We start from the raw sequence: 20,378 nt of genomic DNA, 5'->3' as shown, positions 1-20,378 counted from the left end.
ATCAGGAGCCTCTGCCTGGGCTGCCTGAACCTCTGCCTCCAATTCAGGATAAAGAGGAGAGACAACCACCCCTTCAGCCAAAATGGGACCCGGGTCTTCAAAGTTCCCCCCTCCCGGAAAACAACGTGACAGGGCATCCGCCTTCACATTCTTAACCCCATGGCGGAACGTGACAACAAAATTAAACCTTGAAAAGAACAAAGACCATCTGGCCTGTCTCGGGTTCAGACACTTGGCTGACTCCAAGTAGGCCAGATTCTTATGGTCGGTAAACACGGTAATAGGGTGTCTGGCTCCCTCTAGCCAATGGCGCCATTCCTCAAAAGCTAACTTGATGGCCAACAACTCCCTATCTCCCACATCGTAATTTCTCTCTGCGGAGGAGAGTTTCTTCGAGAAAAAGGCACACGGTCGCCATTTGGCAGGAGAGGGACCCTGAGACAAGACCGCACCCACACCCACCTCAGAGGCGTCCACCTCAACAATGAAAGGCAGAGAGATATCAGGTTGTATCAAGATGGGAGCGGAAGCAAAACTCTCTTTAATACTATAAAAGGCCTTACGCGCATCTACCGACCAAGAGGAAAAATCTACCCCCTTTTTAGTCATATCAGTGAGTGGCTTAACAACAGAGGAATAATTCAAAATGAACTTCCTGTAATAATTGGCAAAACCCCAAAAACGCATCAGCGCCTTCTGATTCTCAGGAAGCTCCCAATCAAGCACAGCGCGGACCTTCTCGGGGTCCATGCGAAAACCAGAAGCAGAGAGAAGAAAACCCAGAAGTTGAATTTCTGGAACCGCAAACACACATTTTTCCAGTTTAGCGTACAATTTATTCTCCCGCAGAATGAGCAAAACCTGACGTAGGTGGTCCCTATGAGTCTTGAAATCAGGAGAAAAAATCTAAATGTCATCTAGGTACACTAGTACAAATTTCCCCATTAAATGATAAAAAATACTGTTCACAAAATGTTGGAAGACGGCTGGAGCATTCATCAAACCAAAAGGCAAAACCAAATTCTCAAAATGGCCCTCAGGGGTATTGAAGGCCGTCTTCCATTCGTCCCCTTCTCTGACCCTGACCAGGTTGTATGCCCCTCTCAAATCCAACTTGGAAAAAAAATTTAGCCCCAACAATCTGGTTAAAGAGATCCGGGATCAGAGGAAGCGGATAAGGGTCACGAATTGCGATACTGTTCAGCTCCCTGAAATCCAGACATGGTCTTAAAGAACCATCTTTTTTCTTGACAAAAAAAAAACCAGCGGCAACAGGTGACTTCGAGGGTCGTATGTGTCCCTTTCTCAGGCTCTCAGAGATATAAGTACACATAGCGACCCTTTCAGGTTGGGAGAGATTGTATAAACGAGATTTAGGCAGCTTGGCGCCTGGAATGAGATTAATAGGGCAATCATACTCCCGGTGAGGGGGCAGCTCCTGAACACCACTCAAAACAGGAACTACAAGCAAACGGAAAACCTTCAATTTCCACATCAACCTTGCCAATAGTAACAGATGGAACGTTTTTAGAGGACTTTTTCTTTATTACCCTCAAAAAACTCCCTGAATCTCCTAGAGGGACAAACATTTGCCAAATGATTTATACCTCCACAACAGAAACAAACCCTCCTCTGAGAGCTGAATCCTCTATTATTAGAGGCAAGCAAACCCAGCTGCATGGGCTCCTGCTCAGAGAGGATTGAGAGAGACTGAGGCTTCTGCGCACTGAATGAGACCACCCCACTGTCCTTGGACTGAGTATGACAGGGAGGAGTGATCTCTCCTCTCTCTCTAAGACGCCTGTCAATACGAACAGCCCGAGACATGGCAGACTCCAAGGAGGTAGGTCTCTCATGAAAGGCAAATGCATCTTTCAATCCCTCTGAAAGACCATGGCAAAATTGACTTCGGAGTGCAGCATCATTCCAACCAGTATCAGCTGCCCATCTCAGAAATTCTGAACAGTATATCTCTGCGGACTGTTTACCCTGGCATAAAAGACGCAGTTTAGATTCAGCCAGAGCAATACGATCCGGATCATCATATATCTGACCCAGGGCTAAAGAAAATTCATCCACTGAACGGAGGGGCCGTGCCCCCACCGGCAGCGAAAAGGCCCAGGACTGAGCGTTATCCCTGAGTAGCGAGATGATGATCCCCACCCTCCGCTCCTCATCACCAGAGGAATAGGGAAATAGGCGAAAATGGAGTTTGCAAGCCTCTCTAAAACGAACAAAATTCTCACTACCCCCGGAGAACGTATCCGGAAGCGAGATTTTAGGCTCAGAACTAATTCCATGAATGCAAGCAGAAACGGTCACCTCAAACTGAGAGACAGTTTTCCGGAGATCTGCTACCTCCAGTGAAAGACCCTGCATGCGGTCAATCAAGGCTGAAACCGGATCCATGCTTAAGACGGTTTTGGCGGTTTATAATGTCACGGATGGTGTTGCAGAAAACAAGAAGTAACAAATAAAGATCTGACTGACTTGATCCCAAACTAAGGAACAAAAGGGTGAGCCCTATTAAAGCCCTATAGCTCTCCCTGACTGCTCAGCCCATGCAAAGATCTCTGTGATAGAAAGTTGCATGTCCACGTACCTAGACTGAGTGACACCTGAAAACCCTATAATAGTGAGGGGACACGACCACCGGCTCCCTGCACTTAATACGGAGGGAGTCAGGGTCACCTAGAATCAAGCCAACAGGAAAACACAAATAAAGGGATAGACTTATCTGAGAAACCAGCAGTAGCAAACTTCTAGCAGTGAGCACAATCCAGGAAGTAGTATAAACCGCAAAGTGAGGCAGTATGGGAGGGGATATAAAGGGAGGCAATCACTGCTAATAGATGACAGCTGGAAGAGGGAGAAGAGATGTCAAAGCGAAACCAAAACAAAAGAACATCATGCAGGAGGTACTGAAAAACGTCTGTCAGAACTTCTCAGAGATCTGGCGGTGACACAGGGGTTGCAAATAAGTCACTGCCCTGTGCATCTGCACCTGTGCCAGGTGGCTGGCTCCAGAGGCTGGAAGGGGGTTCATCCAATTGAGATAAGGTGATTAAACAGTTATTTTTATGAAGGGGCACTATATAGGGAGAGGAGTACTATAAAAGGGAGACACTATAAAAGGAGAGGAAGCACTATAAAAGGAGAGGAGGCAATATGAAAGGTGACTAGGTGCTATAAGAGGAGAAGGGGCACTATAAAAGTAAAGGGGGCCCAATAATGTAGAGAGGACATTACTAACAATGAGGGCATACTAGAAAAGGTGAGGGGGTATTATAAACCAAGAGGGAACACTATTAGCGATGAAGGGACAAAGTAACATATGGGAACAGTATTACCTATTAGAGAGCACTGTTACATATTAGACAGCACAAAAAGGAGCATTTTTATTGTGTGGGGGCAAAGAGTGGACCATTACTATTGTGGGGCAGAAAAGGGGTAATAACAACTGCCCCAAACAGTGATATCAGCTGCTTTCTGCTCCCACACAATAAACATGTACATTATTTGTGGGCACTGTGCAACACAATAGGTACAATAATAGGGGCAACCGGACCAGTATCAAAAATTGGGGTAGCAGCAAGATGGGGAGTTTGTGTGGGTTGGATAAAGGTGGTGGGAATTCTGAAAAAACTAAGAGCCAAAGATGACTGTTTTGCAAACTCTTTAGGGACAAGTCATGGCTGAAAGAAGTCATCATGGTGGTCTGGGCTGAGTGGAAAAGATAGGAAAAGTGAACAGCTCGAGTAAGAGACATCAACCGTAAGTCATTGGTTTTAATTGTAATAAGTTATATCATCTGCAGAGTCTGTATGGTCATTGTATGGAGGTAATACCAGCCTTTGTATTGGGGTTTTTATTTAGTAATAGTATGGTGGCATTAATCAGTCCCCATGTGGTGGTAACATTAATATTTTTGCCTTGTATAGAGGTATCATTGGTAATATTGGTCTTTGTACAGTGATTGTATGGTAGTAATATTACCTGTATGATAATATTTAGTTGTGCTATAATTTAATGACACTATGGGGCACATTTATTAAGACTGGCGTTTTAGATGCCGGTCTTACTAACCCCTATAGCTGACAGTGAATGCACAGGCCTCTTCATAACTTCGGCGAATCCTCCGCCAGTTCTAAATGTAAGACGGCTTCCTAGTTGTCCTACATTTAGGCCTTTTTCTACACCAAAAACAGGCGTAGAAAATGGTAAATGAGACGGGCCTGCCGGTCAATCCCAGTCGCCACCCATGCCACCCCTACTTTTGTAGACCTGAGTGGAGAGAAGTCGCTGTTGCGCTGCAATCTGCGCCTGAAATACACCTGATATAGGCATATTTCAGCTTAATAAATGACCCCTATAGGTACAGGATATACATTTTGTGTGATGACAGGGGACATATTGCTTGAGGTTTGAGCCCCTGATCTTTCAGAACGCCCCTGAAAGCCCTAGAGATCAGCTCTGAGTCCTGAGGAAGAGTTGACAACAGCGCTGCTGCCCGAAGCTGCAAGTGCACCATTTGTCCTATGGTTAATGCAGTACTACAGATTGAGTAGATACAACTTATAATATGAACCCATAACATTTCCACGTGAGTTAAAAAGCCATGTCTTCTGCTAATATGTCCTGCAGGAAAGAGCAGCGAGTCTGGTGATCACAGACAGGGAGGAGTACAAAAGTAAGTGGAAGTGTGTAACAAAGGAAGCGTGTACTCACACAGGAGGGGCCACTCTCATCTGAATGCTCCGAGCCTCTGATGGAAAGCTTGGAAGTAGCTGAAATGTATCTATGGGGAAAAACAGATGGATTGTGGATGTTCTGGTATGTAATGAAATTCTTCATTGTGGGCACAGATAATTAAGACCATCATGTCTGTGTAAAGGTGAAAGCGTGCAAGGTTTCCAGGACTTACAACCTGTCTGTCGGACGGAAATCTCATTGCACCCAACTTCTCTATTTTTCTATTACTATGGCAGATTAACTTTATAGAGCGCGGTAATTATATATATCGTGCCGGCTTTACTGTTTTAAAAAAGAATATCTGTGATTTTCTGGATACAACGTTTTTCCATTGTGCACCACTGGAAGGCTTGTTTTTTTATGTTTGCCGTCTTGTATTCTAGAACTATAGGGGTGAATGAGTCAAAGAATCGCCCAGAAGCAGTGGTCAAGAACTGTACTATGTATAGGTATGCACCGGATAGGGTAACTGTGACATATTATTAGACTACTTTTACACTTGCGCTGTTGTTTTCTGGTATTGAGATCCGGCAGAGGATCTCAATACCGGGACAAAAAGGTTTCCGTTTAGTCCTCATGCATTCTGAATGAAAAGAGATCAGTCCAGGATGCATCAGGATGTCTTCTGTTCCGGCAGCATTCCGTTGTGTGACAGGACACAAAACCGCTGCAACATACGGTCATAAAAACTGGAAAAAACGGATCAGTCATTGAAAACAATGTAAGTCAACAGTGACGGATCCGTTTTTTTAGCAGCCTAAAAAAACGGATCTGTCACCCATTGACTTTCAATGTATTTAAAATTTTGATTTCACACAACCGCATCCTAACAGAACGGATGCGTCCTGATGTGCAAAATCAAAACGGATCCGTTTAATTCCGATATTGAGATCCTCTGCCGGATCTCAATACCGTTATTAACAACGCAAGTGTGAAAGTAGTCTTGGCCTATTTGTGATGCTTGGAATTTGTATGTTTTCCCTGAGTTTGGGTTGTGTTCCGTCGAGTACTCCAGCTTACTTCCACACTTCAAAAAATATCAGGATATGTTAGGGATAATGCTAGAGAAAAACAAGCGGTATGGAGGGCACTCAAATATCTGGCTATTGCAGGGAAACATACCACATATACAGTACAGACCAAAAGTTTGGACACACCTTCTCATTCAAAGAGTTTTCTTTATTTTCATGACTATGAAGGCATCAAAACTATGAATTAACACATGTGGAATTATATACATAACAAACAAGTGTGAAACAACTGAAAATATGTCATATTCTAGGTTCTTCAAAGTAGCCACCTTTTGCTTTGATTACTGCTTTGCACACTCTTGGCATTCTCTTGATGAGCTTCAAGAGGTAGTCACCTGAAATGGTCTTCCAACAGTCTTGAAGGAGTTCCCAGAGATGCTTAGCACTTGTTGGCCCTTTTGCCTTCACTCTGCGGTCCAGCTCACCCCAAACCATCTCGATTGGGTTCAGGTCCGGCGACTGTGGAGGCCAGGTCATCTGGCGCAGCACCCCATCACTCTCCTTCATGGTCAAATAGCCCTTACTTTCAAAGTTTTCCCAATTTTTAGGCTGACTGACTGACCTTCATTTCTTAAAGTAATGATGGCCACTCGTTTTTCTTTACTTAGCTGCTTTTTTCTTGCCATAATACAAATTCTAACAGTCTATTCAGTAGGACTATCAGCTGTGTATCCACCTGACTTCTCCTCAACGCAACTGATGGTCCCAACCCCATTTATAAGGCAAGAAATCCCACTTATTAAACCTGACAGGGCACACCTGTGAAGTGAAAACCATTTCAGGTGACTACCTCTTGAAGCTCATCAAGAGAATGCCAAGAGTGTGCAAAGCAGTAATCAAAGCAAAAGGTGGCTACTTTGAAGAACCTAGAATATGACATATTTTCAGTTGTTTTACACTTGTTTGTTATGTATATAATTCCACATGTGTTAATTCATAGTTTTGATGCCTTCAGTGTGAATCTACAATTTTCATAGTCATGAAAATAAAGAAAACTCTTTGAATGATGAGGGGGTCCCCAAACTTTTGGTCTGTACTGTATATACAAAAATAAGAATTATTTCAAGGATAGAATCCAATGAATCTAAAAATACATAAAAAAAATTATAAAATAAAATTTCAAGTATGTATACTCCACATCATAATATATTCCTGTTTTTAAAAATACATAATTAGCACATCGTTGCTCAACATGACTCATATAATGCAACAAACTGTTTGGTTTATAGCAGTATATAATAGAGTATAGTTGATGATTAATAGAAAAACATAAAACATAAGCAGCAGAGCTCTGTGTACAAATAAGATTGTATTGTCTTCTGGCCGTAAAACACATATATATCCAGTTTCTTTCAGAAAAGAAGTCAGGGCGTGCTCCTGTAATGTCTTAGGGTATGTTCACACAGAGTCTTTTGTGTGCTAAAAAAAAAACTGATGGGAAATCTGCTTCAGGATTCATCATGGTTTTGTCACAACCAGACAGCTGAGAAGCTCTGACAGAGGCCTTTCAGAACCTCCTCCTTGAGTTTCTGTGTTGTGGTATTCAGCTCCTCCTCTCGTCAGCCTCTCTCAGCTGTCATGTGTTGGACTAATTGCTTCCCTTTAAATTCTTCCCCAGAAGGCTTTTCTGGGCGGCTTATACTACTTCCTGGAGTGTGTGTGCACGCTGACTCTGTCCTCCTGTTTGCGTCAAAGCTAAGTGTTGTACCTTTATCTGTTATTATCTGTTTGCTGGATCCCAGGTGACCCTGACTCCCTCCGTATCTTGTGTAGGGAGCCGGTGGTCGTGTCCCCTCACTATTGTAGGGTGCTCAGGGCTTTATAGTCAAGGTTCGTGGATATGCAAACCTCCACCATTCGGATCTTTGCATAGGCTGAGCAGCCAGGGAAAGTGCCAGGTCTCCTGCAGGGGTCTCCCTTGGTTCCTTAGTTTTTGGATCCAGCGAGTCGTTTATACATGTTGCTTTGCCTTGTTTCCTGTACACCGTCCGTGACAGGTTTTTAGGATGCAGTTTTTATTCTAATGTGTTTTTTGACGTTTTTGGTGTGGTTTTTCATCTTGCCCAGTTCAACGGGAAGTGCAAAATCCGCACACCTAGAATGAACATGTCACCGTTGGACTGGCCCACCAGAGTACCAGAGGTTCCTCCAGTGGGCCCAGGCTCTGATACCTAAGTGGGCCCCAAAGGTCCAGGAGAAAAAAACATTTGGAGCTGCCTTTGCAGACAATAAATTGCCACTGGCTATGTCTTTGAATCAAAACCTATTAGACTTGATCGATCATATGAAGGTTGGGCCACAAGAATAATTTCCTCTGGTGGGCCCAAGGAACTCCAGTCTGACTTTTTAAAACCTCAAGAGAAAAAAAACAGCGCAGTGTAAATTAACAAGTGGTTTTCCCTTTTAAATCAAGCATTTTTGGCACAGCTTTTGGGTGTCACCAAAAATGTTATCTGCCAGTTAAAACCAGATAGTAACACAGGTTATTTTTTCTAATATTTTTATTTTCTGATTGCAGATTTATTTATTCTATTTTCTGAACATGATTACAGGGGCGGCCATCTTGCCTGAGCTGTTCTTAACAGCATTTAGAAAGCATTACATTTAGAAAATTGCTTTACGGCAGCCCTATGGGCCATAGACACAATGGACAACAGGGGACATCATTGACTTCTATGGGAGAGTTTTTTAGGCATGCTCTGTGACCTGTGCAGAGGTCATTGTACAAGGAAAGAATAGATGAGCTCTCACAATCACCTGTTGTTAAAGGTGGATCCTGTCTATTCTATACATAGAGCTGATATCATTACAGGCAGGATTAGAATGACAGATAAGCAGATAACTGCAGTAAAGTGATCTGTACCGATCGAGAAGTTGCACTTATTATAAGGCAAAGACAACCTGTTCCTCCAAAATGAAGGACGAACAGGAGTCTCCCTCAGGCCTTAATACAAATGAGAGCGAAATGCAACACACAAAATAACCCAAGCAAAATACAAAAGGGAAAGAAAACACTTAACTTCTAGTGGCTATGGCAGCACCAGGAACTCAGCAGAGATCCACACACCAGCTATCCACAACTTAAACTGAAGCTATAAACCACATAGCATAGTGGGAGAAACAACAATAAATAGAGAAGGTTAAATTACCATAATAGCCATACCTAGGGAAAGAAGGTGTGGCAAGCACCAGAAACAACACAGACGCCATTTGATCCAAACAGAATACATGTCAGAGCAAACCACGTGTTGCCAGTCTCACCGATCTCCTGCCACCTGTCGCTGGAACGTCCGTGACAATAATAGAGTTAAAGGTGGAAAGGCCACCAATTAGTCAAAACTAGACTTCAACTCAGTAATAAAGAAAAAGTTGTCGTCCAATATATGCCCATGGAGAACAGTCCTGGAGGAACTCCGATTTTGGCCATCTATAAGTCCAGAGAATAATTCATCATGGTGAACCAATACTGGAACCACTATGGTATAGAGATAACAAGTAGACAAAGGAATTCTTTTCTACAAGATAAAGAAACACAAATCAGTAACAATAATATAGTGACAGAAAAAACATAACATCATTCATAATATCCCACAGCGTATCTCGATGAAGAGGTTCCACCACATAAGACCATAGAGCACCAAATGATTATAACCAAAAAGACCCCATTTGAATTCTGTATCAAGCCCCTTGGGTCTAAGGGTCTTTTCTGACGTATTGTGTACCTGTGTTGATTTAATCTTATCTTCAGGTCCCAAGTGGTTTCTCCAACATAGAGTAGGTTACAAGGGCACTGAAGAAGATAGATCACATATATTCTGTCACAGGTTAGGAAATGGCGAATGTCATAGCGTGTCCCCAAAATGGGGTGGATGAAGGTATCGCCTTTTAACATGTATGAGCAATTAACACAACTCAGACAGGGATAACAACTCAATCTCTTCGTGCTGATATAGGTTTGCACAATTCCCTTATTAGATACATCAGCCTTTACAAGTTTATCCCGTAAGTTAGGTGGGTGCCGATGTGACATCAGTGGAGGTATAGTTAGTTCTTTAATATGTTTCAGATTATTGGTCAATATTGACTAGTGGTTTCTGATAATATTGCTAATCTGACTACTTTGTTCTGAAAAGGTAGAAACAAAGGGTATACGGATATAAGGGTAAGGGTATAAAGGGGGTCTTGTCTTTCCTGTCTCTGAATGTTGATAGGTCAATACATTGGACAAATGTTTTTGTATGACCTTCGAGGGATAACCTCTTTGTCTAAATGTTTGTGACATTTCTTGATATCTGATAGGAAGTTTATTTGGGTCTTGTACAATGCGCTTAATTCTCAAAAACTCACTATACGGTAAAGAATTAACTGCTGATCTAGGATGGCAACTTTCATAGCTCAATAAATTGTTGCAATCAGTAGGCTTAGTGTGTAAGTCTGTACTCAAACTATCACCTATGACATGATAAATATACTGTTGTGTCAAGAAATTGAACGTATTCAGTTGACGATGTCAGTGTAAAACTGATGTCAGAGTCAATCAGATTCAGATAGTGATGAAAACTGTGCAAAGCAGATTCATCCCCTGTCCAAATCAAGAAGATATCGTCTATGTATCTCCACCACCACAACACCTGGTTAAAGTGGTGGGACACATAGACGTATCTCTCTTCAATGGCTGCCATAAATATGTTTGGATACGTGGGCACCATGTTAGACCCCATCGCGGTCCCACGCAACTGCAAATAAAAGTGGTCCATGAATGCAAAATAATTGTACAGCAAAACTAAATTGAGTTTGTCTAAATAAAATGGCAATATTGGAAAACATTGATCCTCTGCCCAAGACAATAGGGCGTTCTGGTGGGTTAACTGGTGACTTATGTATCTTAGGTAAGATACTAAGATGTGTGATCAATAAAAATTTATAAAGGTCTGCATCAATAATACCACCCAATTTAGAGGCATCCAGTTTTTGTTTAATTAGTCTAGTGATAGACATTTGTAGACATTAACATCACTCAACTGTTGCTCAATTTCTAAAATATACCAGGATGTATCCATTACGACCACAGCCCCACCCTTGTCAGCTGGCTCAATGGTTAGTTTATTGTTGTTACACAATTCAGTGATCGAATCAAGATCAGCATTGGACATATTCGGATGTTTCAAAGGTGTCTCAATAGATTTTTGTTTGAGAGTTTCAATGTCTAGAGTGACAGCTTTAATTAATGTGTCCAGTGCTGATGAGTAAATTCATCTGTTTAAGGCCTCATGCACACGACCGTTGTTTTGGTCCTCATCCGAGCCGCGGCTTGGATGCAGACCCATTCACTTCAATAGGGCCGCAAAAGATGTGGACAGCACTCAGTGTGCTTTCCGCATCCGTTGCTCCGTTCCGTGGTCCGCAAAAAAAAATATAACCTGTCCTATTCTTGTCCGTTTTGCGGACAAGAATAGGCAGTTATATTAATGGCTGTCCGTGCCGTTCCGCAATTTGCAGACCACAAAACACACAACGGTCGTGAGTTCAGATCCTGCATCAAGTGTAACATTTATATCCTCTTTGATTCGGAGAGACGGGGTTGACGGGGACCAGGTAAGTATCGTCTATAGGAGGGGCATGGGCATTGTGGGGGCATTTGTACTATTGTATAACCCCTTAAAAACGAAATTCTAGGGTTAAAATTTTTTACATATTATAGGGGGAAACTTATACTATAGCTTTGTTAATTGATGGATAGTTTGTGAAGATTGGTGACAGCCAGACAAATGTGGTGCTTGACATGTGAAGTTTATATCTCTAAGTCTATACCATAACTTTTCTTTTTTTGGCTATTTAGAAGTCTTTCTCCTCTATATGGGGTGTATGATATTCCTCCATAATCAGAATGTGGAATGAGCTCACTGCAGACTGTCCAGACAAACAGAGCTCACTTGGTCTCTACGTTGACTGGAGGATTAGTGGAGAAATATGAATGTTTGCTTGACCACCTCCTTTCTCAAAATGTCCTTAACTGGGAAGACTATGAAGGATTGAGTCTTGTGGGTCAACCTTTGTCCACTCTGGCTAGGAACCTCTTGGACACTGTCACCTGCAAAGGTGAAACTGCTTGTAAACAGTTTTTGGATGTTCTACATGACGTTGAGGATTCTGCTCATGAAGGTCACCTCTGTCTACAGCCTCCAGAAGACCTCTCTCAACCTTCTCAGTATCTACAAATGGAAAGACCAAGAATTGTCCAGTTGACCCATAACTACATAAATGCTGTTTTGCAACAACTTTTGGAGCATCGCTGTATCACACAGATTGAAATTGAGCATATACAGCTGCCTATATATTCAACATCACAAAAGGTGACTTGACACTAACACAATTTACCTTAAAATAATATATGCATGTTGGATTATTTTATTTTTGCATTTTTTTCTTTCTTTGTTTTCTATTTTCTTGATACCTCTCTTTAAAAAGTCATTCACTATTGCATGTAATATGCAATCTGTTGAAAGTATAGGCAATTTAAAATTAAAGGGGTTGTCCAAAATTACAATATTGATGGTCTACCAAATTTTGTTTTTTGAACAATGATTTTTATTTATTTTAGAATGTAAATCAGGACTCATTACATGTAACAGATAGAAATATTACACAACAGATAAATACAATACATTAACTGTACCAATCTTTTAAAAGGGCTGTTGTGCTGGTGACAGCATTATAGTCTCTACATTGCTTACCTTTGTCTATACACTAAAAAAGTTAAACTTCATATAGTATTTAATAGTGACTGTTCTATGTATTATGGAATTGTTATTCCATTCACGAATGGGCCCTAAAACAGCTGATCAGCCAGGATGGCAAGAGTTGGACATTCAGTGATCTGATATGGGTGGTCTATACAAGGACAGGCCATCAACATTGCGATCTTAGACAACCCATGTATTGACAGGTCTGCAGAAAATTTTCTAATTACTCTTTCACCTATAGGGAGCTATGTAAAAGTGTTAGCAATCTATTGTTGTATTAACAATACATTGGGGGTTCTTCAAAGGCGTGGCTCAAATGGGTTGCCAGTTTTAGAAAACCCATTTCAAATACCCCTTTAGATCATTCAGCATTAATAGTGGGGTCTCCCATTCAAAACTAACAGAGGAAATGTCACACCCGTGTGTAGGAGGGAGACACCACACCAGACGAAGAAGGAAAGGGAAAAAGGAGCAAGGCCTGAAAGCTAGGGAAGAAAGAAGGACACCTCCTATTCAAATCCCTAGTCACAGTCTTGACTGGCTATCAGTATGAACAGAACCCAAAGGTAAGTGAATTCATAAGCAGGAGTACCTAGAGTCCTAACTCACCGTATAAGACCCTGGCGATAGTGACAGGACTGAGACTACCTGTTCCTCCACAAAGGAAGGACGACCAGGAGTCTCCCTCAGGCCTACAACAAAGGGCAGGTGAAAAACAACACACAGATAAACCAAAACAAAATTCAAAAGGGAAAGGAAACACTTAACTTTCCAGTAGCTATGGCAGCAACAGGAACTCAGCCGAGAACCAAACACCAGCAGACCACAGATACCACTGAAGCTATAAACTGCACAGCATTGTGGGAGAAGCAACTATAAATAAGAAAGTTAAATGACCACAATAGCAACACCTGGAGGTTAGAGGTGTGGCCTGTATCAGAAACAACACAGACGTCTATTGATCCACAAAGCACATGTTTCCAGTCTCACAGATCTTCTGTCACCCTCTGTCGCGGGGACCTCCGTATGTCTCTGTACGTCTGTGACAGGAAAACAGCTACAAATAATTATTTGGAGGACCCATGCATTACATGGACAGCCAACTGATTTCAATTAGAAGAGTGCACAGAAGAAGGGTTGATGGTTGATGTTCTGGCGCCTACTGCTACCTCTGCACACCCTATGGCTATGCCCATGCCACAGGCACTTCTCTTGTGGTAGTGCTCTAAGGGAATTGAACAGTTGCTGCACGCCTGTCCTGTACATTATTACAGCAGGGCATCCTGTAATCAGCCTTATTTAAGGCTACCCCTTCTATAACAAGAAGAGACTGTGAAAAGGGACAACCCTTTTAGGTTTGCCTAAATGGAGGACAAAGTTATTGTTTTTTCAGTTATGTACAGTGTTTGTTTAGCTAATGTTTTGCTTCTGCATTAATAATATACACTTTATATTATTATAACGTGTTCAAATATTTTAAAGGCAAGAAGACTTCTTGATCTCCTCAGATTGAAGGGAAATGAACCTGCAAGATGCTTCATAGAATTCATTTATAACTTAGGCCATGGGCTAGTAGCACAAGTCACAGATGGTAAGTGAAGCTCTCTGCTTATGAGATATGTGAAATGGAAGACCAATATTGTTACAAGTAGTGGACTTTATGATTTTAGCAAACACACTACACACACCACTGTAGTTCACTGGACAGTGAAGGAAAACAGTACTCTTGTTGGTATAGTAAGAGGTTGGTGGCATGGGGGCATGATGCCTTCACAGTTCACATTCGTTGCATTTTTTAGCCAAAATTGGGAATCTCAAAAACAGAAGCTTAAGTTGAGTGAGCCCCTTAGGAGCTGGTGCAGAGGATGGGAGTGGTAGTGGCCCTGTGATGATGTTGAGTTCACATTCGTTGCATTTTTTAGCCAAAATTGGGAATCTCAAAAACAGAAGCTTAAGTTGAGTGATCCCCTTAGGAGCTGGTGCAGAGGATGGGAGTGGTAGTGGCCCTGTGATGATGTTGAGTTCACATTCGTTGCATTTTTTAGCCAAAATTGGGAATCTCAAAAACAGAAGCTTAAGTTGAGTGAGCCCCTTAGGAGCTGGTGCAGAGGATGGGAGTGGTAGTGGCCCTGTGATGATGTTGTGTCATGGAGTACTCGCTTAGGTCATCACTCCCTGGGGGTCAATGCATTGAAAAGGTAGTGTGAAGGAATCAGGCAGATATAGGAGAACATCAAACGTCTTATTTTGCTGAGTGCAAAGGATAACTTGCTGTACATTCAGCAACTAGTAGGAACAAGGTGCAGTTTCTGTCACCAGATGATGAGGTATGGTGGCTGGTTAGATGGTAATTGAAGACACTTGATTCCATTTTACTATGGCTATAGATTGGCACCTGAGGCTGTAGGTGTCCACTATGTAATGTAGGTTTACAGGTTTGCCTGAATTGGGCTATGGTGATGAGTGTCTTAACTTGTTCTCACTCACCTAGCAGCAGGGTCTGTAAAGCCATGGTAGCTGGCCACTCTGCTGTCTGAAATGCCATAGCTTGATGGGTTTCTGCAGCCCCTTAGATCTTTCCATCTTCCTGGAGCAGTCTTCTTCACAGACAAGCCGATTTCTGGTCCAAAAGCCCTATAGAGCAGGAGCTGATGGAAGTTCTACCTGTCTCCTCACTAGTCTAGCCAGCTCTTCCTCCTGACGGAAAGTTTATCATTCATTATGTTTTTTCAATTTGTCCGTAAAAATATTGTCTGTTCATGATTTTGGAATAAGATGTCTAGAAAATAGAAAAACTTTGGTTGGCAACTCAGGTGGTGATCCTAACAATTTATGCAATAGCGAGAACACCTAAAGTAGGGATAAATTTGCTCAACGAATTTACATTTGTGAGGGAGCGTCTCCACAGCTCTGGACACTCTGATTAACATGGACACATATTCTGCGAATGCGCTGGTGTGGTGATATCAAAACGAATTTGCGTCAACTAATCTGGATGCGCCGCTAAACGAATTTTAGAGGTGTGTGCACAATCACGCCTACAGTTTACTAGGCAGATAATTTGCACACAGTAACAACGCATGCGCAAGATTATCGTGCCCGCGGCCAACATTAGAAAATTGTCTGTAGAGGGAGGCTCCCTCACAGATGTAAGATTCGTTCAGATGAACAAATTGATTCCTATAAATGGATTCGCTAAGCCCTAAAGTGGACTCATTAATGGGGTTTTCTAGGCTCCTGTTCTGTCTTTATGAACAATATGGGGGCTTTTCAGTTACATGTTTTCGATCAGTTCCTCCCTCCTTCCCTATGGCCACAATTCAACTGCGCACTGCTGTGTGTTACATCGCCAAAATCCAACCATAGCCTCATCCTGTCCAGCCCCGACATTTATACATTAGAAATAAATCCTCTCTTTGCTACAGTACAAGTAAGAGTAAGACGGCTACAAGAAGATCCCAGAAAACCCCATTCTGGTGCCACAATAAAACAAAAGACTTCCTTTAGACTTCCTTAAAAGCACATCTGCCAGCGCTTTCATATAAATCCTTCTGCTTAATACTCCACAGAACTTGACTTCCTCTTTTGTTCTCAGAATTAGTATTCCGTCATGTATTTATACGTGCTAGATTTTGTTATAGGCGTTGACTAGTAACTGTAATAAAGGGAAAACAATTTAAGGGGGCATATTACCAGAATATGCCCCCAATGTCTGATAGGTGCAGGTCCCACACCTATACTTAGAAAGGAGTCCACAAAGTGCTGGAGGGTGCACCATGCATGGGTGGCCGCTCTACATACATTTTTATGGCTGGCTTGGCTATTTCCATAAGCCCGATAGAAGTGAATGGAGCGGTGGCCGCGTTTGTGCCAAAAATAGCTGAGCCATGTGCCCTCTGTGAGCTTCGTTTCTAAGTATATCCTATCAGACATTGGGGGCACACCACAATGTCCAAGATGGGAATTACCCTTTAAGGCCTAAAGGCATCTGTCAGCAGCTTTGCACCTGTAAAACTAGCTGACCTGTTACATGTGCACTTGCCAGCTGAAAGCATCTGTGTTGGTCCTATGTTCATGTGTGTCCACATTGCGGAGAAAAATTATGTTTTATTATTTGCAAATGAGCCTCTAGGAGCAACGGGGGCGTTGCCGTTGCACCTAGAGGCTCTGCTCTCTCTGCAACTGCTGCGCCTCTGCATTTTGATTGACAGGGCCAGGTGTGATCATGTATCAGAGGGCGCGGCAGTTGCAGAGTGAACAGAGCCACTAAGTGTAACTGCAACACCCCCGTTGCTCCTAGAGGCTCATTTGCAGTTTTGATCGGTGGGAGTCCAAGCACTGAGACCCCCATTGATCGCTAGAATGAGGAGAGAGAAGCGCTCACATAGCGTGCTGTCTCCTCACTGCAGGAAATGGAGCTATAGACTTTCTATCGAGTCCATCTTCTGCAGCGAGGAGCGAACAGGCTATGTGAGTGCTTCTCTCTCTTCATTCTAGGGATCAGAACAGATCTCAACGTCTGGACCTCCAACGATCAAAACGTTTGATATGTCTTTAATGACATATCAAAAATTTTCCAAAATACAGTGCCACTATATGATCCACTAAAATAGAGGAGAAACAAGAGCAGTTTGTCGCACAGAAATATGGAAATTAAAAAGTGAAATTGTCTATTTTATCTTGTTTAGTTTGCTTAGGATACCAGACTAAATTGAAGACCACAATATCTGCCCAGTCCAAGTTCCTTAGCACTTATGATGGGTCAGAGAACATGCGTTTGGAGGACATTTACACACCAAGTGTTCTGGAGATACCGACATATTCAAACAACTCTGACAATATACCAGGATCCCAAAACCAGGATCTCCTGAGTATATTTAATGCCCAAGGATTGATTAATGACCATGCCGATACAGTTCTCATCCTCGGAGATGCTGGGAGTGGTAAAAGTACATTGCTTCAACAAATCCAACATCTCTGGGCCAATAAGCAGGGATTCCATAACTTCAGCTTTGTTTTCCCATTCAGTTGCAGAAGGTTGTGTTGTATTACCAAGCCAATATCTTTAATTACACTTCTGTTTGAGCAGTGCTGCTGGCCACCAGATCAACTCCAGGATCAAATATTCCAGTACATTCTTGACCATCCAAAGCAAGTCCTTATCACATTCGATGGTTTCGATGAGTTCAAGTTTGCTTTCACAGATGACAGTAAACATTGCTCTCCTACTGAACCGACAAGTATAGCAGGTCTGGTTTTCAACCTCATCCAAGGAAATCTGATGAAAGATTGTATAAAAGTGCTCACCAGCAGACCCGATGCTGTGAACGCAAGTCTAAGGAAATACGTAAGGAAAGAAATGCATTTAAAAGGTTTTTCCGAAGAAGGTATTCAGTTTTTTATGAAGAAGCACCACAGCAACCCAGACACGGCAAGAGACATTATCAGCTTGGTGAAAGCCAATTCTTCTCTGCATGGACTTTGCAATATTCCTGTCTTCTGCTGGATTGTCTCAAAGTGCCATAAGCAACTGATCGCTTGCGGTGGCCAAACGCCGCAGACCATGACTGATATGTATGTTCTCACGCTTAAACATTTCCTCCTCCATTCATCAACAAAGATGAAGGTAACAGAGAATGTCCTCTCTGAAAAAGTTAATTCGATCAGACACCTTGGGAAACTGGCCCTTAATGGTCTCTGTCAAGGACTCTATGTATTTTCTTACCATGAAATTGCTAAGGAAGAGGTTGCTGATGAGGACTTATCCTTAGGGTTTCTTGTTCTTTCAAGGAACTTTTCTGATGAAAAGCGGGCTTCACTCCAATATTATGAATTCATCCACATTACGTTTCAGTGCTTTTTTGCAGCATTGTATATGATCATGAACGATGACGTGGGCTCATCTGTACTCCACAAGCTGTTCAAGTGGAAGAGGAAACCGACGAGTGGAAGGGTGCACAGAATTTCTCAACTGTGTCTACAGCCGATCCTACATAGACAAATTAAACCTTTGCTCCACAACATAGAGATTAGGAACATGCAGATTACAGCAACATTTGTGGCAGGTCTGTTCTCCGATGCGCTTTACAACAATCTGGTTGCTTCATGGCAGCCAATAAAACTTCCAAAGAAACGTAAAACAATTAAAAGATGTTTGACCAAAGGTATCCAGAAGCACTTTCGTTCCATACCACCTGCTTTGAAGGATGAGAATAAAAGCATGCACGCTATGCCAGAATTCGTCTGGCTCATAAAGAGTATATATGAATTACAAGATGTCACGTTATCTCAGAAGGCCGTGCAAGGTCTAGATGTTGATCACTTGAAGATGACCTACTGTGGGATCGGTCCAGCAGAATGCACAGCATTGGCTTATGTCCTGACGCATTTAAAGAAGCCAGTTGGCATACAGCTGGATCACAATTCTGTTGGTGACATTGGAATTGAGCAGTTGATGCCTTGCCTTCACAAGTGCCAGGCTCTATAGTAAGTGCCCACTGTTGTCTTATTTTAGAAGTCATAATTTTGGAACCATCGTCCATGAGTTATCAAGATTAGTGTGTGCTACGCTGGTCTTAACAGGGCCTGTGCCCGTGGTGGAGGCACAGACCTCATCATAAATGAAATCATTCCCAGACTGAAATTCCAATGACCTTTACATTAATGTCTGGCATAAATGATGATAAATGTGGCAAGGCCTATGATCCTCACTAACACTCCGCCCTCACCATGCCCCCATTTTGGGAAACTGGCGAGGACGACGTAAAAACACCAACTGCAACTACATTTATTTGCAATGGTGTTTAACCCTTAGCCAACTGCCGACGTCCATGTAGAGCGGAAGACGTCTGTTATGCTATGTGATTTAGAAAATCAGTGTTGGTCACATGACACAGCTGAGGATCAGAAGGGAGGTTATAACTCACAAATACAGTCACTGGTAAGAAGATTACCTTCATTACAGATTACATCATGTACCTATCTAACAGGTCAGAGAATAACTAAAACCAGATGATGAAACATTATTTTTTCTAATGTGTTTTTATTTTCTGATTGTAAATATGCATTTAGTTTTTCTGTCTATGATTATGGGGGCAGCCATCTTTCCTAAGCTTCACGGCAATGACATTGACATCTCACACCAGTAGGGCACACGACCGTATGAATGAGTCCGCATCCGTTCTGCAATTTGGCGGAATGGGCGCGCGCACATTCATTTCAACGTGGCCACGAAAGATGCGGACAGCACCCCGTGTGCTGTCCACATCTGTACTTCCGTTCCGCAGCCCTGCAAAAAAGATAGAGCATGTCCTATTCTTGTCAAGAATAGGCATTGTCTATGACAGTGGCGGCCATTTGTGGTCCGCAAATTGCAGAATGCACACGTGTCGGTATTCGTGTTTTGAGGATCCGCAATGTGCAGATTGCAAAACACTACGGTCGTCTGAATGCGCCCGTAGTCTGTAGAGGGCTCATTAGGGCAAACTTATGAAAACTGAAAGTAAGAGAAAAACTTTTTAACATTGTCTTTTTATAGTTTGAGAGACAACAACATTACTGACAGTGGGCTCTGCAGACTGATGGAGCAAGCGCTACACTGGCCGGACTTCCAGAAGATTGCGTATGTATTCGTGAAATGATGTGACTGACATTATGAATCATTAGCTTACATTGAAGCCGGCAGCATTAAAAACAACTAATGTGCTATATACAATGTAATAGTAATTAAAGGGAATGCGTCGCCTCCAGCAAGCACCGTTAGGTACAGTAATACATGACTAGACTGCTGCCAATCAGTAATTTTTATATCGATTGTCAGCCCTGCTTCCCTGCTTTGGGTCCGCAAACTGGC

At 42.4% G+C, this 20,378-nt stretch overlaps 1 protein-coding gene across 5 annotated transcripts in view; it reads left to right on the top strand.

Moving 5' to 3' along the window:
- The first annotated feature begins 4,712 nt into the window (after nucleotides 1-4,712).
- Nucleotides 4,713-20,378, top strand: part of NOD2 (nucleotide binding oligomerization domain containing 2) — a 32,147-nt gene continuing 16,481 nt past the window's right edge. For 3 of the 5 annotated variants that reach the window (XR_006386924.1, XR_006386923.1, XM_044270195.1), the window contains exons 1-5: nucleotides 4,713-4,833; nucleotides 11,623-12,136; nucleotides 14,009-14,117; nucleotides 17,215-19,012; nucleotides 20,064-20,147. Coding sequence is in view for 3 of the 5 variants with exons in the window: in XM_044270195.1 (XP_044126130.1) it covers nucleotides 11,678-12,136; nucleotides 14,009-14,117; nucleotides 17,215-19,012; nucleotides 20,064-20,147 (2,450 nt within the window). In the remaining 2 variants the exon portion in view is untranslated. Of the gene's footprint in view, nucleotides 4,834-5,135; nucleotides 5,202-11,622; nucleotides 12,137-14,008; nucleotides 14,118-17,214; nucleotides 19,013-20,063; nucleotides 20,148-20,378 lie in introns of all 5 variants that reach the window. The other 2 variants (XM_044270196.1, XM_044270197.1) reach the window with 2 other exon arrangements.

This window comes from Bufo gargarizans, chromosome 10 (genome assembly GCF_014858855.1).
Source record: "Bufo gargarizans isolate SCDJY-AF-19 chromosome 10, ASM1485885v1, whole genome shotgun sequence".
Classification (NCBI taxonomy): Eukaryota; Metazoa; Chordata; class Amphibia; order Anura; family Bufonidae; genus Bufo; species Bufo gargarizans.
This window is presented reverse-complemented; position numbering and strand designations above follow the sequence as displayed.